Source organism: Pezoporus flaviventris, unplaced genomic scaffold (genome assembly GCF_033815535.1).
Source record: "Pezoporus flaviventris isolate CSIRO_AGI_PZ_B2104156 unplaced genomic scaffold, CSIRO_AGI_Pfla_v1 ptg000004l, whole genome shotgun sequence".
In the NCBI taxonomy this organism is placed as follows: Eukaryota; Metazoa; Chordata; class Aves; order Psittaciformes; family Psittacidae; genus Pezoporus; species Pezoporus flaviventris.
The window spans coordinates 1,358,955-1,382,981 of NW_026892552.1; the positions used below are offsets into that span (position 1 = coordinate 1,358,955).

General features: G+C 49.0%; 1 protein-coding gene across 3 annotated transcripts in view; it reads right to left on the reverse strand.

Annotated features, from left to right (window-relative positions):
- The window catches only part of CPNE2 (copine 2), a 52,320-nt gene that overhangs the window by 14,638 nt on the left and 13,655 nt on the right, over positions 1 to 24,027 (reverse strand). For all 3 annotated transcript variants that reach the window (XM_061445402.1, XM_061445403.1, XM_061445404.1), the window contains exons 2-10: positions 20,039 to 20,235; positions 16,239 to 16,418; positions 12,473 to 12,547; positions 9,528 to 9,599; positions 5,729 to 5,812; positions 3,180 to 3,269; positions 2,835 to 2,933; positions 2,107 to 2,193; positions 1,319 to 1,378 (exon numbers count right to left, since the gene is read on the reverse strand). In XM_061445402.1, coding sequence (XP_061301386.1) covers positions 1,319 to 1,378; positions 2,107 to 2,193; positions 2,835 to 2,933; positions 3,180 to 3,269; positions 5,729 to 5,812; positions 9,528 to 9,599; positions 12,473 to 12,547; positions 16,239 to 16,418; positions 20,039 to 20,206 — 915 coding nt within the window. In that variant the 5' untranslated portion in view covers positions 20,207 to 20,235. The remainder of the gene's footprint in view (positions 1 to 1,318; positions 1,379 to 2,106; positions 2,194 to 2,834; positions 2,934 to 3,179; positions 3,270 to 5,728; positions 5,813 to 9,527; positions 9,600 to 12,472; positions 12,548 to 16,238; positions 16,419 to 20,038; positions 20,236 to 24,027) is intronic.

The window sequence follows — 24,027 nt, forward strand, 5'->3', positions numbered from 1 at the left end:
TGGAAGGTGTCTCTGTCTGTGGCAGGGCAAGTTGGACTGATGACCTTCAAAGTTCTCTCCCAACCCAAACTATGATTCTATGAAAACCCAACTTCTTCATCAAACAACCTTACAATTTTGCCAAAAATGTTGTAACACCCATGCCTGTGAGCCAAGCTCCTGCTGAGCCACCACAAGCATGGCTGGAGAGCAAGAGGGAAAGGGAAGCATGATAAGGGGGCCCAGAGGAGTCAGACAAGCAATGGCATAAAGAGCAGCACTGGGGCTACAGGTTCCAGAGGGATGCAGCTGTCTGCAAGCAAGCGGCTGGACACAATGCTCCTCTCCTCTGTGGCTTTAGCCCTTCTCTCCCCAACGCTTTCCTTCATAGGAGGACACCAGCTGCCTTTCCAGGGGGCATGTGCAGCAGGAGCATGTGCAGCAGCTGCCTCCTCCCAGCTCCAGTGTTTCTGAAGTGTTGCACCCATCACAAATCCACCTGGGGTTTTGGACCAAAGATGCCTTGGGCAGGGGAGAAGCCCTCCAGTAACCGGCAGATCTTTAGATGGGGTGTGGGGAGATTTCATTATTCAAGCCTAATTCACACAAGAGCTCTATGCTAACAATAAAGTTCATGATTTTCTCTTCACTCTCCAGCACCACAACCTGAGCACACAGAGGCAGAACAGTGCACAAAAGCTCTCCCAATCTCTCCTGTTCCTATGACAACTCTTCCTTCTCCTCCTACTCTCCCACTCCACCATGTTTTTAGATGAAACAACAAAATACAAACTGAAATCCTCTGGGTGCTCACAGCTCTCTGCATACTGCACCGGAAAAGTTTGGAGAAATTGAAAACCCCGCTTCTGTGTTGTGGTGGTTTCGCTCAGGGTTGTAATGTCCTCAGTTAGTTACTCCTGACAAGCTATGGTCCAGCTTGAAAGAAGGTGGAAATGGCAGTAAAAATGCAGAAAACCATCTCATTAACAGCCCAAAGCCTCTCAGCTGGCTTCAAAATAAGGAGAGCTTCTACAAAAACCCCTGCAATGGGGAGAAAAGCCAGTAACATTCTGAGAAGGGGCAGGGGGTCTTTGTGTAAGTCTGACCTTCAGCCAAAGTCTAGCCAGCTCCCTCCAGGCTACTGGATACACCTGAGCATTACAGTAATGACCCTCAAACACCCCAAACCCATGCAGTTTAACAGCAAAACAAGGCAGCTCCTTGTTGCCATGAAAAGCCACCCAAGCTGGCACCAAATCTCATACAGAACCTCCCTCCCTGGTTTTGACTGTTAGATACGTGTTACTATTACTGGGCAGAGAGGAGCAAAAGTGCTTACAGTAAACATCAGCTGGCAGCCTCCCAGGATGTAGTCCAGAAAGGAGAAATCTCTGGTTATCTGAAAGAAAACCAAACCAAAACAAGGAGTGTCTCAGCATCTTCACCATTGCAGAACAAAAAAATACCAGAAAACCCACAGAAAGTGCCCAAGCCTGTGTCACTGTGAGGCTGGGCCTTTGGGGACATTCAGCCACTTGTCAGAGCAATGGGAAAAAACACCTGGGACTCCCATGGCACTGTTTTGGCAGTTCACAAGCCATATGAGGCCAAGCAGGGCTGTATGTTGGGTGAGAGCTGGGCTGGGAGGCCCAGACAGAGGTCACTGAGAGCTGGAAGTGTCTGTCATGGTGAAATGAATGGAAAGTCCTCTCCCCACGGCCAAAACAGTCTCATGCCACCTGCAGATCGGGTGTGGGAAAAGCTGTATTGGTGTCATACAAAGGGAGGACTTCAAGATCTTAGCTCAGAACAAAGACCCCTCTCACCTGACCTGACACAGAGGAGTTGGTAAGCACCTAAAGTTTGGGCTTCATGCAGGTGTTGCCCATATTGAACACCTCCTCCTGGGTCTGTGCCTACCTGAGCATAGGGTGGCACCAGGAAGTTAATACATTGGGTGCTCCAAGTGACAAGATACCCAGGCAGAAAGGAAATCACACTTTGATTCATGCTCTGCTGGACCTGCACTTGTAAATGCAAGGGTGCTGGAGGCAGAAGGAATGGGGGAGCTCAGGAAGAGCCAAGCCCAGACAGGGGCTGAAAGAAACATCACAGCATCATACTCACTTTGCAGGAATTGACAATTATGATCCCCGAGTTCTTGTAATTCTTTTTCTTCTTTTGCTTTTTGGGGTTAATGCACTCCATCTCAAGCTGTAACACATGAGGCAGACACCCGTGTGAAAGTGGTGCTGGTCTGTGCTATGGACTGCAGATTCCACCAGCAGCCACATCCCAAGGGCACCCTCCCTCCATGCCTCTCAAAGTGCTGATGAGACAGAAAAGAATCAGAGTGAGTTACAGGTATTTAATGATGGAATTGCAGGCACAGAACCTGCTGGGGATGGGGTGGGTCAAACACATGAATAATTAGGGCAGGCAGTACTCCTAGCAATGACAGCAGACCTGCTTATCCACGAGTCTTCACAACATGCCTTCAAATTCTGCCAAGGCTTTTGTCCAAAACTTCAAGAGGAAGATGGGGACACCTTTGGCCACAAAACCAGTGCAGCATATCACGTCACCTTCAGGCCCCCAAGCCACAGGGTACCCCCAAATCACGGGTACTGCTTCAGACATCTCAGCAGAGCCCAGGACAGCCTTAGCTCTCTCTCTAGCCCAGATGCTTTAGCTACAGCTGTGGCCTTGGTCACTTATGATGTGGGTGGAAGGAGAAAGGTGGCTGGACTTGGCCTCTCAGAACAGGTTGAGGGTCTCAGAGCTAGTACCGAAATCCACCGTCAGCTCCAAGGAGCTCATTCCTTGTTCTTCCCTGAAAGTGTGTCAGCACTTACTGGAAAGGCATCTTGGGCTTTGCACATCCCGGCCACTGAGATCTGAAACTCCCCAATGAAGTCATGTCCTCCATCACTGTCATAGTCGTAACACACCACCTAGGGTGAAGGGAGCACAAACCAGCCTCAGACACAGACACTACCCCTTGCAAGGAGGTCTGCTGAAGTTCCCAACCTTTCCTGTTGAAGACCTCAAACAAGGGTAGGGTTTTTTGGAGGTTTGGGGGTTGTTCTGCTTTGGTTGGTTTGTTTGTTTTTTAATAAACCAGCCATGGGGTTTTAGATGTTTAATGATCAATCCCAGAGGCTGACCACCACCATTAAAGCCAGAGGGGCCCCCTTTACCTTTATCAGCTTCTCCACATCTCCATCGCACAGTGACACCAAAGGCACAGTGAAGGGCTTCCAGGTGGGGTCCAGCGTGTACTTGACCACCTGCAGGATGGGAACAAAGGGATGCTGTTACAACAGACACATCTGCTGGGAGGGACTGGCATGAAGCAGGGACAAGTCTCCAACCCTGGACCAGGTTCTCAGTGGGGCAGGCCAAGCAAGCTGCAGAAGCTCCATTTCAGCCCTCTTTTGCCTTCCTAACTTAGACACAGCATCTCCCCTCCTTCTCAGGCTGTAGCACTTGTGAGTTCCAACAGATTCATTTACATTATGTCTCTGAGGCAATTAAACAAACCTGCATGAGAAAACAGCTGCATCAGACTGGGTAGCATGGCCACAACCAAGCCCAGAGCATGGGCACAACCAATTACCCCACCAGTCCAAGGCCAGGAGCTACTATTTACACCCTCTGCTTCCCACTGCTTGCACCTTACTCATTGCTTACTCTCTCCCAGCATTGCAGGGCAGCCTACATCCATCTGGGGTCTGACCACCACGAAGATGGAGCAGCAGAATGCTGCAACCAGCCAGGAAAGCCAAACAGCCCTGGGCACATCCAGCTCTCCTGCCTCATCTGAGTAACATCTGCTGCCTCAGCTGGAGAAATATTAATTGATGCTTTTTAACATTTCCTGAGAAAATACAATTGTTTGCTTAGGTTTCCTTGGTGGAAACAAAGCAAACACTGGCAGGCTCCAGGAATATGCCATGTACCTTAGAGATGCCTGCAGGCAGGTGAAGACCCTGTTTCATGAAGGTGTGGTGCTTTAAAAGAGAGATTCATGTGAGTGTTAGAAAGCTGGATATGGGTGGCAGATTAACCCTTCTGTGTGCAAGGCAAACACAGGGATTGGAGGACTGTGGACCTTTGCAGCTGCAGCAGCAACAGCACAGATGGAAGAGGTTCATGGCTGTGCTGCAGGCAAACAGCAACACAGGACCTGAAACAGGCATCTTGTTTTACAGACAGGCTTTGATATGAGACCAGGTGAAAGAAACCCTGATGCTGCAAGCACAGTTTAGTCAAGAATATGTAAATTCGTCCTGCAGGAGGCTGGGAAGAGCAGAGGGAGCCCATGCACTCCAAGATAGTGCCTGTGCTGCCAGCCATACCCTGCAGTGCTTGGAGAAGGATCTGGCACCTCCATTGCATGGCAGCCAGCTGGGCATCCACACTGATGCTTCAATACCACCTGTAATGAGCACCCTGATCCTTCCCTGCCAGGTACCTCCATCATGGCACAGGGAATACCAGCATCAGACCAAGAGCTGGTTATATTTCCACACCAAAAGCTGTAAGAATGGGGAACCTTATTACTTCATATCCAGCCTCAAAACACATAGATGGTCACGTGGTGTGGGATTCCTCTGAGGGCAATGGGATGCATTTGGGGCTGGTAAGGAGGAGACTGTTAGAGCACCCATTACTTGAAACAAAACCTGGCTAGACCCTTTTCCAGTGAAACAGGAGAGCAGAGAAACTGGGCAGCAACACAGGGGGAAAACCAGTATATACACATGTGCTCCCCATAAACCTGATCTGCTTAACAGTGATGGCTGGTGCAAAGCCACATTACCAATTCCCATGCCTCTTCCACAAGGAAGTGCTGAAGGTCACTCTGAATTCCCATGTGTCTGAGAAACATATCTCGGTGAGTCAAAGCCCTGCTACCCACACTAAAACAGGAGGAAACATCCAAACAAGGTCCCAGCCTGCTCCCACAGAAATACAAAGAGAAATATTAAATTTTATATGAATTAAATATACATGGAAATGTGTGTGGGAAAGCATAAAACAAAAAAAAAAAAAGAGCAGGGCTAGGGTCAGCCCATATCAGGACCACAGATCATGGGATGTTACACACGTCCTGGTGTGGGTGGGGGAAATCCTCATGCACTGCACAACAGTGGTAAAAAGCAACCTACTGCAAGACTTGGTAAACAAACACCCTGGTATATGTATAGCCTTCTTGGCAGGGGCTCCAGCTCCACTAGACATGAGCCAAGTGCTTGTGCTCTGAAGCTGGAGACACCTGGAGACACCTGAGCATCCTCCTAGCTGAGGATCCGGCAAAAGCTCATTTAAACCTTTCCCCACTGCTACTCCCTAGGCCACCTCCCACCACCTCTTGCCACCATCTGCCCAGGTCACAGATCGTCTTGCTGTCCTGCAAGTGGAGGGAGAGTGGTCCAGGGCTCAGCCCATGGCCAAGCTGAGCATAGTGGTTAACATGGATTAGAAAACCATCTCCATCTCTGCTTGGTATATACAGGAGGGAATAATACAGAACAGATCTCAGGTCCTTGCTAGCCTTGGTAAATCTTTATCCACTGGAGTCCAGCAGCCTCAACTGTGTACCAGGAAGGCAGCCGTAAGTTTTAGAAATCCTTGGATCCCACCACATTTTATGGGTCATTGGGGAGATAGTGCCATGAAGGGCAAGAGGAGCTGTTGAAAGGAATGGTTATGTCTCTGCAGCTTGGGTTAGAGTTATACTCACCTCTGTTCTGTGGACCAGCATAGATTTCCCATCGTCACCTGGTTTATAGAACTCCAAGAAAGGGTCTGACTTTCCAAACAGGTCCTGGGGAAGAAGGGCAGGATGGGTCACACAGTGCTCTGCAAGCAGCCAGTCCAAGACACCTCCCGTCCCTAAGCAGTGCCAACCCCACAGACTCATGTCCTCAAGAGAGTGGCCAGCAAACCAGCTGCACCTGTGGGCAGCCACTCCTCTGTGCCCTGGCCACGTGATCCCATGGACTTCCATGCCACATTTTGGCACTGATGCTGCAGGAGAGTCAGCACCCCAGCAGGTGCCCTGGCACCAGTGAGCTCTCTGGATGGAGATGCCATGGAAAACAGCCCCAGATGGGAGGCAGCTGCATTTGGGCTTGAAAAACATCCAAAGATCCAAAAGAAAAACAGAATTATGAAGTGCACGAGTGCCTTGGGGGAAAACAAAAAAAACATACCCTCCTCCACACAGCTGTGAAGTATAAGCAGAGCAAATCTTTCAGAAGCAAGCTGCCCTGGTGTTGACAGAGATCATGTAACACCCGCCGAGATACACAGCCCTGAGTCAGTGTGTACCGCCTTTCCTGCCTGTCTCCTCAGATATTCAAAGATACTAAAGGGCTGCTGGTTACAAGAAATACATGTCCCATGAGAAAAACACATCCCTGCCGCACATGAGGTCATCTGCAGAGGAGTAGGACAGCGCTGGTGGCACCCACACAGGGAAACTACAGCATTCCGACACAGGACTTCATTCCCATTCAGCAAGACTAGGAGGTGAAGAACCAAAAAAAAACCAGCCTAAAATATCCCAAATTATTTACTGGGAACTCAAGCCATTGCAGCTGGGTTTTTCCTCCCAGAGGGATGTGGGTGCCTGAGTCCTGCAGAAAGCTGGAGGAACTTCTTAAGAGTTTGAACAGTAGCTTTTGGGCTTCCAAGTGATGCATCAGGGATGCAGGGGACTGCTCATGGAGGAGGCGGAAGCACGGACGCCCCAGGAGCTGCTGTCCACAGCCAGCATGGGAGGCGGCAGCTGGGACAGACACAGGCTCTAGTGAGGCTCCAGCAGAAAACCCATTAACATTTGTATCCAAATCCTGCTTCCAAAGCCAGCCAGAAAAGTAAATCACTGCCAAGTGTTTGGGCTTGGAGAAACAAAAACTTGCTTCAGTCAGAATTCTTCTGTCAGAAGAGCAGACCAAAACGTCTCACAGGGATGTGCTCTGGTAACATGGGACTATTTTCTCTTACCTTTTTTCACATGTTTCCAGAAGAGAAACCCAAGCCATTTTTTCTGCAGGGTTAGGGTTATGACACAGTTCTGATCCTGCTCACTCACGGTGACTGGCCTTGGCACTTTCAAGCTTCACTGATGGATTAAAGAACCAGCAATGGGTACCTGACCCTGCTTTTGCTAGCTTAACCTGCAATCCAGTGCAGTTTCAACAGGCAGCCCAGCGTGGGTTAGTGGAGGCACCAGCTCAGATGGCAGCAGGGAACTTTGAAGGATGTCAGCTGCCATCTCATGTGGACCAGAGTGGTCTGCAAGCCCAGTCGATATTGTTCCATTCAAAAGGGGCTGGGAGATGCCTCCAAGCCATAGGATTACATGCTGCTATTTTAAAACATCAAAACAACGAACACCTCTCTCCTGCAAACCTGGCGGGAGATGGAAGCTGAGCAACCACAGAAGCTTAGCAGACCAGATTGGTCTGCAAACTGATCCAAGAATCTAAATCATCCAAACCAGTCCTTGCACACCACGGATGAGGAGGGTGGAGGTGGCACTTCCACCAGGTGCATCTTCAAACCACAGCTTCCAGCAGCAGTCCCAGCTCACAGTGTTTGCTCTTCCTGAACCATGCTGAAGCATCGCTGCCCTCTGGCTGTCCCCATGGCTGTGGTGGCACACACAACTCTTGAGTTCACCAGGGCTGATACCAGGTGAAAGTGCCTCCCTTCTGCAAGAGATATTTCCTTGGAACAACTCTCCCAGGAGCTGGCCAGGCTCTGATCAGGTTCCTGATAAGGAACAAGAGCCTCAGGCTGGTTCTGCTGCTGACATGCTCTTGCTGTGCAGCTTTGGCGTGTAAAGCAAGGTGGTGAGCTGTAGGTAGAGAAACCATGGACATGTAATGGGGAGGAGGACCTGCTCACAGCCTGAGAAAGGTCCTAGGTTTTGAGTGCTCATGGTGGGAGCTGCCAATAATGTCCAAAAAGAATTGTGTTATCATCCAATTTCCTTGTTCAGAGACTATTTTAATTTCTGTGAAGTGACATGAACATCCTTTGCATATAAGCAGGATTCTGAGCAGTGCTGTGCTGTGTGGTATGTCAGTCCGCACAGAAACCCCATCAGCAGGTATTCACTAAGGAAGGAGCTTTCTGCTGACACCTACTGATAAGCTGGATGGAGACCAAGAAAGAATATCACAGTCCTTATCCCTGTGTAACCAGGTAGTTGCTGAATTTCTGTACCTTGACTGTGGGTCTGAGGAGCAGCAGATGCACAGGTATTGTGTTCTAGCTGAGGAATATCAGAAGATGCAATAGGTTACGCCTGGTAGAGGAGCTTGGTTGCAAACCTGGTTAGAAAGGCAACTCCTGCCCATGGAGCATATGGTGCCACCAAGGAAGTGGCTGATACAACAAGTGGAGGTGTGCCTCAGGCATGCAGGGAGGACCCAGGTCCTTGGCCGTGATCTTCACAGTGGCCACAGCTGCAAAGGAACCCTGAATATTGAAGGAAGGGTGCCAAGCCTGCTGTGAAATCCCATCCCTTGCTTTGCAAGGGAGCAGAGGCTTATTCTTGGAGTGCTGGAAGAAAACTGTTGCGTTACAGATGTCTTCATTGACATGCATGGGGATTGACCCTCAGGCACATCCCAGACATTTTCAAGACCATTTATGAAGTTATGTGGGGATTTTCTAGCAGGGGCATTTGGTTCTCTGCACTAGGCAGGGTAAGCAGGAGGGCAAGAAAAAAGCTATTGCCTGCAAGTGGGAAGAACACTTGGGTAAACCAGGCATCCATCCGGTTTGGACAACAGGACTGAACAAACAATGTCTTCTGCCCCAGCAAATACCCTTCTGCCTGGATGCTTGCTTTATCCCAGTTTAAAAACTGAGAGCTATCCTGCCAGTAACACAAGCTCTGACTAGGAAGAAGGAAAAAATAATATTCCCTTCGATCACTTAGCAAAAGCATTGGTTTAAGAGGAATATCACTAGTTGCCTAGTAAATAAGGTCAGATGGCTTTGTTCAGTGAAGTTCTTGATTTCCTGCATATCATATCCAAAGCAAAACTCAGACACTACTTGACACCATGAGGTCAATACTTCTTCCTCAGAAAAGGTGGGCCCTACTGTTCAAGACACAAGATGATGTTCAGTCCATTTCCAGAGGGGCTGAAGGCAATGAGCTAGGAGCCGTCAGCACTTCTGAGGTTCAAGGGGCATCAACACATCAGGAGACATTTCCAAATGACAGCCACCAAATTAGTGTATCTGCTGCCTTTAGGACACACAAGTATGCAGATCGTGTGCCACACATTATCTTTCCATTTCAGTGCGCATGAAGAAGAAATAAATATGTGCCAATAAGAAATTTGAGGCACAGGTGTACTCAGTGGCACTGCCAGGGCTTGAACCCCTCCAGTCTTATCCTGATGCTTGCTCCAGCAGGAGTATTTTATGTCACTCCTATGTCCAAAAGAGAGATTTCTTTAGCCTATGAGGGTCAGAAGTTTAACACTGCATCACCCAGTCAGAACCCCACTCACCTTTTTATCCAGTTTTCTGCCAGCCATGCTCAGAGTAATCACCCTGTTGTCAGAGAGCTCTTGGGCAGCTATCTGAAAGACAAGGCAAGATTGCACTGATTTTCTGGTACAATTAAGCCTGTTGAATGGACAATCTGAAGGGAGAATGAGGTGCCAGGAGTCCCCAGACAGCCCCTTCCCCCATACTATTGGCTCTAAAAGGAAGCCCCTTCCTTGTGTGTCATACCTGAGTTGGTCTCACAAGGCTTTTCTGCATCAGGGCTCATCAGGACCTGGAGAAGCCTCCAAGGACCGAGCCATGAGGAAGCAGGAGCCATAGAACCCCTTGCCTGCAAGATGTGCCATCTCATCCTCCATATTCCAGGCTGGACACAGCAAAAAGCAGCTGCCCCATCACCTGGGGGAGCTGCCAGTGGGAGCAAGATCTTGAGCCACGTATCCCCACAATCACTTGAAGAGGCAGCCCCAAGTGTGAAAACTCCACCACTGCTCCTGAGGCACTGTAGCAGTCAGGAGTACAGCCCAGATTACTTCAGTTTAAGAGACTTTATTCACATACACTCCAGAAGGGCTTCAGCTGCCAGCCACCAGTGGGCTAGTTTTGTCTGGAATATGGTCTAATGAGTATCTTGGTATTTTAAGAAAATGAATGTTTGTAACAAAAAAAAAACCACCTCACATTTATTCACTTCTGTTACCAGCCATTTTCTGAATCATTTGTATTTTACCTCCTCAAGGCTGTGTCCTGCCCAAGCATCTGCTCCCCACCTCTTCCTCCTCCACTCCCTGCTGTGGGCTGAGCCGTTCCCTAGCATCCTTGGCTGCAGCATCCTCCCTTGTGGGAAAACGGGGTGGACAATTCCCTCACACACAGTGCTCCCAAGTTCAGCTCTTTGCTGGCTCCCAAGGAGATTGTCCTGGAGGGAGGTATTTCCTCACTGGAGGTATGTGGAGTAATCACAGCAAGGTTTGTAGAAAAACTTGTAGAAATAAAGGGGACAATTTTCTGCAGAATGAGAAGTCAGGGGGTTACTGGCACTTAGGAGAGCCAGGTTGTCTGCAGAGATGCAGCTTTTGAATCTGCCTGGGCAGCTCTTTAACATCCTGAACAACCTGCCAGCCTTTCCATGGCAAACACAACTCTTTTGTCCACAAAGGACCCATTCACCACATGCAAAACCCAATTTTCTCCTCTGCTCTGTATAGATGGGAAGTCAAAAGTTCCCTACTGCAAAGGCACAGCGCTGAGTTTCTCTCCCACCTAGTCCTCATTGGGCATGCACAGTCACCACAACCAGCAGGCTGAAGAGGAGCTGTAGGGAAGTGGATGAAATTTGCCTTTTGCTGATCCCCACAAAAGCACACTCAGCCAGTGTCCAGCATTTTAGGGCTCATTGCAGGCTACAAAAAAGCTGGACTGTGCAGACAGCCAGGGACATCCTTGTGCCACGCTGCTGCAGGCTGCTGGTGGCATCTTCTCTTAGCCAGCATGAACAGTAACAACATCCCCACCTCTGTGCCCAGCAAAGGCATGCAGCAAGGTCTCAGGATTGATTTTACACAGCGAGTTGCTTTGGGATTTTCCTCCACCTCTTCAAACCTAGGGACCCTCACACAACCATATCCACCCAACCAAGGTTATTCTGTTGCATTCACCCCTGTGGCATCTCAGCTAAGGAGCTAGATACTTGTACAAGATTAAAGAGGGTAGGGGTGAGGAAGGCAGGCTTTTGTTCCAAACTCCATGTCTTGTCTGTGTCAGTCTAAAGCTAGAGCCTGCTCCTCCAATAGTGTCCATAGCCCATGCTCCAGCAGTGTGCTGTGCCAAGCAGTAGGTAAAGGTGCCCACCACACAAACCCTGTTGTCATCACCCAGCCCAAGCCAGGGAAAAAAACCCAAAACCCACAGATCAGAAAGTCATATCGATGGTACAAAATTAAGCAGATGTCTCAGACCTTTTGATTTTTAGTGACACATTCATGACCTTCCTTTTTTATAACATACATAACCTTTGAACTTGACTGGAAGCTTTTAATCCCATCCAGTTCTTCCTTCTTGAGCATTGAACTGGGTGTCACTAATGCACATCCTGGGACTGGCACATGTGCTTGTACGGTTTTTACTATTTCTTTTAAAGACTAACTGTGGTGATTAAGAGAGAAAAGCTGGCAGCATCTTCCTAGCCTCTAGAGCAAACAGCAATGGAGATGCACATGCAGCAGCCAGGTCCTAGGGCTTTTAAACCCTTCCAGTGCTTTTAAATCCTTCCAGTACTTTTAAACCTGGTGGAATTTTAACTCCTTGCTTGCCTTTTCCTCCACACCTTTGCTGCCCAGCTGCTTGTCTCACAAAACCCAGAACACAAAAGAGATCAAAAAGGATGGACAATGTGGCGGGAGAGAAATGCACCTAAATTTAGTCTTTTCTTTTAAAAAAACCTATTTCTAAAGAGATCTAGAGTGGGTAGGCCACTGCCCAAAGGGGTCTGCATCAGAAGCAGCGGCTGTTGCTATGAGACTTGTTGCTACGGCACAGCTCCCATCCTCTTTCTACAAAAAAAAAACACCACACATGAACAGCAAAGGCATCAGCCCTCTCACCTCCCACAGTGCCAGCAAGGGCTGAGCAGTCATGTTGTACCAGATAACAAAGAGCAGCAGCAGGCTTTTACTTTATAATTCTCCCGATTGAGGTTTTTCTTGTTTCAGCGACTGAAGCAGAGGTTGAAGACTCACAGCCCTGGGCACCAGGCAGACACTAGGCAACATGGTCCCGGCCCAGAATACACAGTGCTCCAAAGAGACCAAAGTGGGCAGAAAAACAGGAGGGAAAAATGTTCATGAGATAAAGTCAAGTCTCCTGGACCCCAGGTGAGTGCCTTGCATTGCCCCCAGGTTATTATCCGCCCTTGCATACAGTAGGTAATGTAAAGGAGTAACTGTACCGTTATCATCCCTTTCCCAGCTGGTTTGCCATTCCCCAAAAGGAGAGTCCTTGTTATTTTCTTGCTGGAGACAATCTAGGGAAGCCAAAGAAAATAAAGTCATGATTGTACAAATGATCAAAAGCAGTCTCATAAGCGATTCATTTAATTCTGATTAAGCATTTACAGGAATAGAAGAAAGGCATCACACTCGGAGATGACCATGATACTGTGAATATCACCACCATTACCTGAGCCCACAGGGAACAGGGCAGCAGCTGAACAGTGTAGAGCAGCACAAGAGGCTGAAGCACTACTTTCTGCTGAATCCAGGGACCAGCTCCTGTGTGGAAGAGGTCGGTGGAACCTCACACAACCAGAGCTACTGTGGTTTGCTCCTAGCAAAATCATAACTCAACTTTTCAGACCCCATTTTAAATACTTCTAACGTGACCCTGCCACCAACTTTCTTTTGGGACATACTCCCATTGCTGAATCCTGATTACAAGCCAGATGCTCTCCCCCAGCATTGCTCTGGACACCCTACACAGCAGCTGCCAAGCAAGGCACAGAGGTCAGCATCCCCAGAAGGCATGTTCTCCCTTTCACTTCTTGCTTGTGAGAGGTCAGACAGGGTGACACAGGAGCTGAATGGAACCCCTTGAGATTTTTCCCAGCTCACTGAGTTTCAGACCCCTCCAGATCTGGAGATCCTGCAATTTTCTTCCAAGAGGCGTGGACCCTCACATGGGGATCTAGCAACCTACCGGAACTGTCTGTGCTCTGCTCCCATACCTACTGGGGACACATTTGAGATCTAGAGGTTGCAGTTTAAAAATGTGCAGTCCCACCCATTCTTCTGCCTCCACCTTTGGTCTTATGTCACACAGTCAGAAAATAATAGTGACAATAAAAAAACATGCAATGAAATGTCTTGTTCCTGACATCCAGGTGACCCAGCCATGCTTGGATTCCTCCCATTCCTCCCCAGAAATGTTCTTCTCCCTTCTGGGAGATCTTCCTGTGGCCTTTCAGTACTAAAAGGAGACTTATAAGAAAGATCATAGGATAACAGAACAGTTAGGGAAGGAAAGGACCTTAAGATCATCTAATTCATACCCCCTTGCCATGGGCAGGCCCCACACTAGATCATGTCACCCAAGTCTCCATCCAACCTGGCCTTGAACACTGCCAGGGATGGAGCATTTACCACTTTTCTGAGCAATCTGTGCCAGTGCCTCATCACCCTCACAGTAAAGAACTTTTTCCTGATATCTAACATGAACTTCCCCTGTTTAAACCCATTACCCCTTGTCTGATCGCTGCAGTCCCTAAGATAAGGAGAGACTTTTTAGCAAGGCGTTAGTTGCGATAGGACAACAGGTGATGGTTTTAAACAGCAAGAGTTTCAGTTGCTTTTCCTATGGTGCTTTTGATCCATAAATGCCGAGGTATCACTAGCCAGTGTAACTAGACATTTGTGGCACACTGTGTCCAGGGAGGCAAAATCTCCTTGCCACCCTGCCTAGCAGAAACCATGGACACCCTCCAGCCTGCAGTGTGATGCCTGCTACATTTCGTTTGGCCACAGAGGTCATGACAAGCCTGCGAATCATCCAACCATCTTTTTAACTCTCACCCCAGACATAATTAGCTGCAATAAAACAATCTGGCTAATCCGACAGAGCTGCAGTGCTAACTCAAAATTGAAGAGTCAGATGCTCACTGTGCGGTTGTTGCTGCCCACAGCTGCTCTCCTCCATTTCCAAGGGCTGTTGGTGCCTCAGAACTGGGGAAGGACTTACGGACACACCTTACCAGACAAAATCCAGCCACCCACAGCAGGGTGGCTGAACCCACAAGCCCCATCCACCTGTTTCACCCCTGTCCTCATCAGGCACCTTGAATGCTACCCATACTGTACATGCTACGGTACATGCTGCACACACGCTACCCCCCCAGTCTACCTCTGCCCCGCAGCTTGACTGTGCTGCAAGCCCATGCTGGCCACAGAGAGAGGAGCTTAACAGAACCTTGGGGAAGAAAAGAGAAAATGAGAAGATTCCTCCATGCCAAGCTGGTGTCTCACTGTGGACTACAGGTCATCAAGAAGATCACATGGGAACTGCTGCAAAAACTGGACACACACTTGGCATAAACTGAGCTCTCTTTGCAAGGTGTAAATACTTACATGAGATTACCGAAGTTCAGAGCTCTCTTTTTTTCTGATAGATTAAGCCCACTGGCTGTGCCTAAAGACACAGGAGACACTTATTCCATATCTGTCAGCCACTATGGCTAAATGACCAACCTTGGATGTGAGTGAGACCTGCCAACAGCTGCCCATTCCCACCATTCCCACAGCCCCAGCATGGTCTGTCCAGCCTCATGCTTTGAGTTAATCAGCTAGCAAAGCACTAGAAAAGGTTGAGCTTTTCTGGGAGACCAAACAAGACTCTTCCACCTTTTTCTCCAGTACATACAGATAATGCTTCTCACTGGCATGAGCCTGCAGAGCCCTGAACTTTTGCAGAGCCACATCTAGGAACAGCAAGGTTTAAGCTCTGTTTCCTTATGTCAGTGAATTCCCTGCTTGCAGCTTCCATCAAGATCAGGACTGTCACGGTGAGTTTTGCTAACTGTCCCACACCAGAGCTGGCTGTGTTTCAGCAACAGAGCTAACAGTAAAGGATGGGTTTGGCCTAAATCACTGCACACCAGCCTGAGCTGTTGCCTGCACTGTCTCTTAATTTCTGCAGGAGCAGAATTAGGTCATCTCAGAGCACTTCCAAAAACCCAGGGTTAAGCCACAGCTCTGTAAACACCAGTGCTTTTCTAACCCATCAGGCTCTTGAGCTGGCAATGGTAAGGTCACTTACCCTGCCTTGCCATATACAGCGCCATATTGCAGTCTGTATAACAAAACAATCATATTCACAAGCCCCCCTGAACACCCTGGGCTGGCTCTCTGTACCAACCTACTTATTACAATGTTTCCTTACCTTCCTGTTCCCAGCACAAAGCACAACAGAGACAATTTTTCCCAGCCTCTACATTTGCGCTGGGTACCGCATCAGCCCTGAGCTGATGGATCCTGCAAAACAACGGAGGAATTTCCCCTCATTCCCGGCCTCTGAGTCAGTGCAAGCTCAGAGGACAGAAACATTTGAAGAATATAGCTGCCAGCTCCTGACAGGATCTGGGCTCATGAATGCAAAGACCTTCCAAAGGCTTATGAATCCCATTGTGTCCTGAAAGCTTTTCCACAAGAGCAGAAAATACATTCCTGCACCAGCACACTAAAGTAGGAGAGATGGTTTGCTACACACTGCAATAGTCACAGCTTTCAAATAACCTCCTAAAAACCTACCCTCTCCCCCCAAAAATAAAAAAAATAATAAAAAAAAAAACACCGCAAAACTGAGATAGAAAGGTAGACCACAATACATCCTAACTTTAAACATCTGGAAGTTTCCCAAGTCCAAATCCAAGATGTTCTTCAGGGTGCTTTCTATAACTCCTGGTAAGATACAGGTACCTCAAACACTTCCAGTTGGTATCTCTCTGCAGGCACCAGCAGAAGCTCCCACTATGACTAACTTAGGCTCAAGCAAGCAGCTAACAGCCCTAATGTGGAACAGTGCAACCTCAACAATTGAAGTGTGACAAGCAAATTAAATCAGCTTTTCCAAGAGCCACAGCTCTAATCCTCCCATGTCCCTGTGGTTGATATGATTTGGGGTCCCTTTGCTGGAGGACAGCAAGCTGTAGGACCTCAGAGACTTACCACGCCCAGTGTGCAGGAGAATTCACCAAGGAAATCATGCTCATACAACTGCATGCTTGACTTGTCCTGGTCAAATAGGGCAAACTTGAGCTTCTGAACTTCTTCAAAGTGGTAGTCAATGACAAACTTCTTGGCAAAAGCTGGGTTGAGGTTGTTCACAGCTGTCTCCGTCCTGTCGAGCTGCAAAGAACAAAATAAAAGAGAAGGCTGTGTGGAGACCTCATAGCAGCCTTCCAGTATCTGAAGGGGTACTACAAGGATGCTGGAGAGGGACTCTTCACTAAAGACTGTAGTGACAGGACAAAGGGTAATAGGTTCAAACTTAAACAGGGGAAGTTTAGATTGAAGATAAGGAAAACGTTGTTTACTGTGAGGGTGGTGAGATGCTGGAACAGGTTGCCCAAGGAAGCTGTGAATGCTCCATCCATGGTGGTGTTCAAGGCCAGGTTGGACAGAGCCTTGGGTGACATGGTTTAGTGTGAGGTGTCCCTGCGCATGGCAGGGGGTTGGAACCATCCTGAGACATGCATCTGCCTGGGAGACCCACCCCAGAGAGACCTTCTGCTGATGCAGCAGCACTGCTGGTGATCATACAATCATAGAATCACAAACTGGTTAGTCTGTTAGTCTAGTGAGATCCTGGTTAGTGATTTTGGTGATGTTCAGTGGGGAATGAATGCTGGAGCAACCTTCAATTCGTGTGACAGCTACAGCCAGTTACAGACAGACCCTCCTCAGGAAGCAGTGCCGCATGCTCCAGGAAGCAGAGCTCCTCCCAAATCCTCTGAATCAGTGAAGGGACACAGATGGCTCCTGTGTTGCCCCTTTTCATAGAATCAGAGTGGTTTGGGTTGGAAGGGAGTTTAAAGCTCATCCAGTTCCAACCCCCTGCCATGGGCAGGGACGCCTTCCACTAGACCAGGTTGGTCCAAGCCCATCCAACCTGCCCTTGAACACCGCCAGGGACTGGGCAGCCACAGCTTCTCTGGGCAACCTGTGCCAGCGCCTCACCACTTTCACAGTAAAGAATTTATTCCTTATATCCAATATAAATCTCCCCTGTTTAAGTTTGAACCCATTGCCCCTTCTCCTACAGTGCTACAGTCCCTAATGAAGAGCCCTTCACCAGCATCCTTATAGACCTCCCTCAGATACTGGAAGGCTGCTCTGAGGTCTCCACACAGCCTTTTTTTCTCCAGGCTGAACAGCCCAAATCTTTTCAGCCTGTCTTCAAATGGGATATGCTCCAGCCCCCTGATCATCCTCGTGGTCATGATGACCAAGGTTGTGCTGCAGAAAAGCCAGTTTGGGCACCTCTAGATGAACTACGGTGCCAGCAGCAAGCACACTCCCGTTCCCTGGTGAGGCATTTGTGTGCCCCATCCCTGAAGGAGGAATACACATCCAGTTGGTGGGTATGCCAGGAAGCAGGCTTTTGGGATCAAGCCAATATTTTACTTACGCTTCAAAATAATTCAGACAACTGCTGAGTGTCAATTCTCTCATGCTCCATTAGACTAGATAGAGACAGCCTCATCCTACTGAAGCAGAGGGCTGGGAACAACACACAACTGCTCCTTGTGCACTGTCTGCATCCTGTCACTGCCAGGACAGCACAGCCATGGAAAGTCCTCCTGTCTTTAAAGAGCCTTTTATCAGCAGGGTGTTACCCTGGAGTAAGTCTGTGTTGGAGTGGGTGGGCAGAGGAGATGAATGCAGCTCTCAGCTCTTTGGCACATACAAGAAAAATAAAAATATGCACAAGCCGCCTTGCCCTGAGCTGCAGGAGTGTGCCATCGTGTTCCTCTGTGCCCAGAACCCCAGTGCCCACAGCCCACAGGCTGTGAGCAGCACCTACACCTGCTGAGCAGGGTATCTAGTGCAGCAGGGGGACACAGAGCTGGCAGGAAAGAGAGTCATGGCATGGCAGACTGGTTTGGGTTGGAAAAGACCTTAAAGCTCATCCAGTTCCAACCCCCTGCCACAGGCAGGGACACCTTCCACTAGATCAGGTTGCTCCAAGCCTCATCCAACCTGGTCTTGAACACTGCCAGGGATGGGGAAGCCACAGCTTCCCTGGGCAACCTGTGCCTCACCGCCTTTTCGAGAAAACATTTCTTCCTTATATCCAAGCTAAACCTATCCCAGTTTAAAACTGTTGCCCCTTGTTCTATCTCTACAGACCTTTGTAAAAAGTCTCTCTTGATCTTTACTACAAGTGTCCTTATACTTAAGTAGGCCACAACAATGTCTCCACAGAGCCTTCTCTTCTCCAGGCTAAACAATCACAGTTCTTTCATCCTGTCTCCATAGGAGAGGTGCTCCAGCCATGTGATCATCTTCATGTGCCAATTCTGGACCTGCTCCAACAGGTCCATGTCTTTCCTGCACTGAGTACTCGAGAGCTGGACACAGTACTGCAGGGGGGTCTCCCCAGAGTGCAGTAGATGCGGAGATTCCCCTCTCTTGACCTGCTGCTCATGCTCTGGGGATGCAGCCCAGCACACAGGGGGTTTCTGGGCTGCCAGCACACACTGCAGGGTCATGTCCATTTTGTCACCTATAAGCATCCCCAAGTCCCACAGGGCTGCTCTCCATCTGTCCATCCCCCAGCCTACGGGTACTAGGGATTGCCTTGGCCCAGGGGCAGAACCTTGCACTTGACCCAGTTGAATTTAATGTGATTATCAAGGGCCCACTCCTCCAGCCCGAAAAGGTCCCTCTGGATCCCATCCCTTCCTTCCAGCAAATCAGCTACAACAGTCAGCTTGGTGTCACCTGCAGACTTGCCAAGGGTGCACTCCATCCCACTGTTTACATCATGATCCCTCCCCTCCTCTCTTCCTCTAGGAATTACATTTCTCATTTGTAAGGAGCTGGCTTCTGAAACCAAGCAAATAACAAGATAATCTTATCAAGGTTTTTATCAAGGTCTCTTGATCTTTTATCAAGGTTTCTTATCAAGGGCTCCTGGTATCAAATACAGCAGTTGAAGCACATATTTATGAGATTTCTACTAAGGAGAAAAGACCAATGTCTGCAAAAAAATTATCTGGGATTTACCATCTGGATGCTGTCTGCCTGCAGCTGAACTGATCCAACCTCCCCACACACCTTGCTCCCAACAGTCTCCATCCCATCCCATGGTCCATCCCTCTCCATGGAAAACACCCAGTCCATGAAACGCCCAGCTTAAAGACTGTTGACTTTGAAATATTTCTTGAAGGAGGCCACAGGTATTAAGAGCATGAGCATTTCCCCACTGGACTGACCTGCAAGACACTCAACCAGCACACTCCTGGCCCCTAGAAATAGCCACTCTTCAAGTGAAACCCGAAGACCAGCTGTCTATACAACTCATGATCCAAGAACCAGCTTGTCTCACTTAGAAACACCCCATTGCAAGCAGGACCTCACAACACCCAACTATCATGCAGGACTGACATTTCAGGCACTTGAATCCAAAGCACTCAAAACTTACAGCATGATGAGAAGGGGCTGGGACCACTTTGAAAGTGGCAAGATCCTTTCATGCCTGCCATGTGCTTTACCAGAGGCTGGCATTTTGAGATATGTAGTTAAATCTGACTCCCAGAATGAAGCAAAAAGCACCAATGGGGAAAGGACTTATAGCAAAACACAGAATAGTTAACACACTGGTGACATGCACACAGCCTTGGGAGGACCAGAAGAACTTCCACCTCTGAAGGAATAAGGACCAGCCTTGTAGTGGAGCACAGAGAAGACACCATCAAGGGCAAACCACTGGAGGAGGGAATGCACACAACCTCAGGACTTACCTCCACCCACTTCCCGCTGACTTCCATGAAAAGGACGCAGAAGGGGTCAGATTTGGAAGTGACATCCCTGTCCAGAAGGTTTTGGCCGCAGACAGACAACTCGACCTTGCATACGCAGTACTGGGAGCCGACAGGCCCTGTTGGCATGGGAGTCATGGTGTACGCCATGGACTCCAGCGGCAGCAGCTCCAGGCGGTCTGTGGGACAGGAAATGGAGAGGAACCTCAGTGCAAGCAGAAAGGCCAAAACCACTCTGATGCCACAGGCAGAGGGCCATGTCATCCTCTAAGTTACACCTCATAAGTTGAGGCTGTGCTGGCTTCAAAGCATTAACCCTGCCCAGCCACCATCCTCATGTGGCCACCACACCAGGCAGATGTTCTGAGATGCCCAGCGGAGCACCTACAACCTGCCTGGGTTTTGTTCATAAATAAGAGATTTTCAGGGAAAGGTAATGTCTTCTGCTCACCCCTCTCCAAAGGGTTAAAGCATCCCCAACCTCTTCTTCTAGCATGCTGTGGGGCTTTTGTGGGGAGGATCTACACTTCCACACCACCTTTCTGCATGAAAACCGGTTGTCATCGAGCTGGTCACAAGCCATGGCTCATGCACCTGAGCTACCAGGGCCAAACTTTAGCTCTGCCTCTGAAATCATCACAGGGAAAGGGGTGAGTCTGGGAGGATGAGTGGGGCGGAGGACAGCTGCAGCTCTACTCATGAGGCCATCAGAAAGCAGAGGCTCTGGCAGCAATCAAAAGGTGGCAATAGCTGTCTCACAGAAGTGCAAGGCAACTGTGACAATCACTGTATGACCTGGTGGTGGATGGGATGATTTACAGGGCCCTGATGAAAAACCCTTTGTCACAAGAACAGCTTGCCAAAAGTCTGCTACTAAAGCCATTGTGCAGAGATAAATGTGTTCTATACCATTATGAGTTCAAAACCTCATCCCACATGACAGCTTTGCTTTCTGATGTGCAGTTTACCTGGTAAAAACCACCAGTGGTCTTCAGCAAACAAGAGAAAAGGGGGAAAAAAGAGTAGAAAAAGCATTTTCAGATTAAGCTATACTAATAAATCTTCATGGCTGGGGTTTCTGGTGGAAAGAGAGCTCTTTTCACCAGCTCCTTCAACAACTTTCACCCTTTTTTTCAAGAAGGGCTCCCTCCTGGCTCATCAAATTTATCTGAAAACCCCAAACATCTCCTTCCTCCACTTTGATAAGCTGTCTGCTGCTGCTTGGCATTAAAACCCCACTTAATTAGTATTTGTTTGTTTTGCCCAGGCATGAGTATTTACAAGCACTTGCACTGCTAGGAGCTGCTGGTTACCATCTTCTCTTCTCTTGCAGCTCAGCTTCCAAGCCGGGATGGGGATAGGGGACAGGGATGGGGTAGCCGCAGGAACCTTAAAACTCATCCAGTTCCAACCCCTTGCCACAGCCAGGGACACCTTCCACTAGACCAGGTTGCTCCAAGCCCCGTCCAGCCTGGCCTTGAACACTGCCAGGGATGGGGCAGCCACAGCTTCTCTGGGCAACCTGTGCCAGGGCCTCAGCACCCTCACAGGGAAGAACTTCTGCCTAAGAGCTCATCTCAATCTCCCCTCTGTCAGGTTAAAGCCATTCCCCCTTGTCCTATCCCCATCCTTGGCTGCACACACATGTACATCACTGAAGCAGGTCCCACGACTTCTCCCTGAGCATTGTTTCCCCTTGCCTAGACCAAGCCCATCTCATGCCATCACTTCACATCCACACCAGAATAGTGATGGTGTGACACCAAAATGGAGACACATGTGGGCAGCCACCAATCTACTGCAACTTTGAGGACAAATGTGCAGAAGCAGAAGTCCTCATGGCTCACCCACCACAAAGCCCCTGGGGTCATCAGGGTCCCTGCCAGAGCTGCCCAGCTCCTCTTGAGTCCATGCTGCCAGTTGTAGCTGAAATAAAAGAATTAATTTACTTTTTTTCTTTAATGCACGGATCATGTGCCTTGTTCTCATGGGGGACTTCAACCACCCTGATATCTGTTGGAAGGACAGTACGGCCCGGCACAAGCAATCCAGGAGGTTCCTCGATTGTGTAGAAGACAACTTCCTTCTGCAAGTAATAGAGGAGCCAACAAGGAGAGGTGCGGGCTTGACCTCGTCTCACCAACAGGGAAGGGCTGGTTGGAAATGTGACTCTCAAGGGCAGCCTTGGTTGCAGCGACCATGAGATGGTCGAATTTGAGAGCCTCAGGACAGTGAGAAGAGCGTGCAGCAAGCTCACTGCCCTGGACTTCAAAAGAGCAGACTTTGGCCTCTTCAGGAACCTGCTTCAGAAGGTTCCATGGGATACAGCCCTAGAGGGCAGAGGGGCCCAAGGCTGTTGGTTGATATTCAAGGATCACCTGCTACAAGCTCAGGAGTGTTGCGTCCCAACTAGAAGGAAGTGCAGCAGGAGGGCCAGGAGACCTCCTTGGGTGGATAAGGAGCTCCTGAGGAAAATTCAATTGAAAAGAGAGGCTTATAAAATGTGGAAGCAAGGACAGGAGGCCTGGAAAGAGTACAGGGATGTTGTCCGAGAAGCTAGGGACCAGGTTAGGAAAGCTAAGGCCCAGTTAGAATTAAACTTAGCTAGAGGTATTAAAAATAACAGGAAGGGATTCTATAGGTATGTAGCGAATAAAAAACAGACTAGGGAGAATGTAGGCCCCCTCAGGAAGCTCTCAGGAGAACTGGCTACACGGGATTTGGAGAAGGCTGAGGTTCTGAATGACTTCTTTGCCTCGGTCTTCACTGGCAAAGGCTCTGACCAAACCACCCAAGTCTTGGAAGGCAGATGAATGCAGGGACTGTGAGAAGGAAGACCTTAGGCGCACTGTAGGAGAGGATCTGATTTGAGACCATCTTAAAAACCTGAACGTACACAAGTGCCTGGGACCTGCTGAAATCCATCCACAGGTCCTGAAGGAGCTGGCAAATGAAGTTGCTAAGCTGCTGTCCATCATATTTGAGAAATCATGGCAGTCAGGTGAAGTTCCCGATGACTGGAAAAAGGGAAATATAACCCCCATTGTCAAGAAGGGGAAAATGGATGACCCAGGGAATTACAGACCAGTCAGTCTCACCGCTGTGCCTGGCAAAATCTTGGAGCAGATTCTCCTGGAAGGCATGCTAAGGCACATGAAAATCAACAAGGTGCTTGGTGACAGCCAGCATGGCTTCACTGAGGGGAAATCCTGCCTGACCAACTTGGTGGCCTTCTATGATGGAGCTACGGAACTGATGGACAGGGGTAGAGCAGTTGACGTCACCTACCTGGACTTGTGCAAAGCGTTCGACACTGTCCCACATGACATCCTTGTCTCTAAATTGGAGAGACGTCAATTTGATGGATGGACTACTCGGTGGATAAAGAACTGGCTGGATGGCCCCACGCAAAGAGTTGTGGCTCAATGTCTGGCTGGAGACCAGTAACAAGTGGCATCCTTCAGGGATCAGGGTTGGGACCGGTCTTGTTCAACATCTTTGTCGCTGACATGGACAGTGGGATTGAGTGTGCCCTCAGCAAGTTTGCCAATGACACCAAGCTGTGTGGTTCAGTTGATATGCTGGAGGGAAGGAATGCCATCCAGAGGGACCTTGACACACTTGTGAGGTGGGCTGATGCCAACCTCATGAATTTTAACCATGACAAATGCAAGGTCCTACACCTGGGTCAGAGCAACCCCAGGCACAGCTACAGGTTCGGCAGAGAAGAGATTCAGAGCAGCCCTGTGGAGAAGGACTTGGGGGTGCTGGTCAGTGAGAAACTGAACATGAGCTGGCTTCAGTGTGCGCTCACAACCCAGAAAGCCAACCGTATCCTGGGCTGCATCAAAAGGAGCATGACCAGCAGGTGGAAGGAGGTGATCCTGCCCCTCTGCTCTGCTCTTGTGAGACCTCACTTGGAGTATTGTGTGCAGTTCTGGTTTCCTCAACATAAAAAGGACATGGAACTG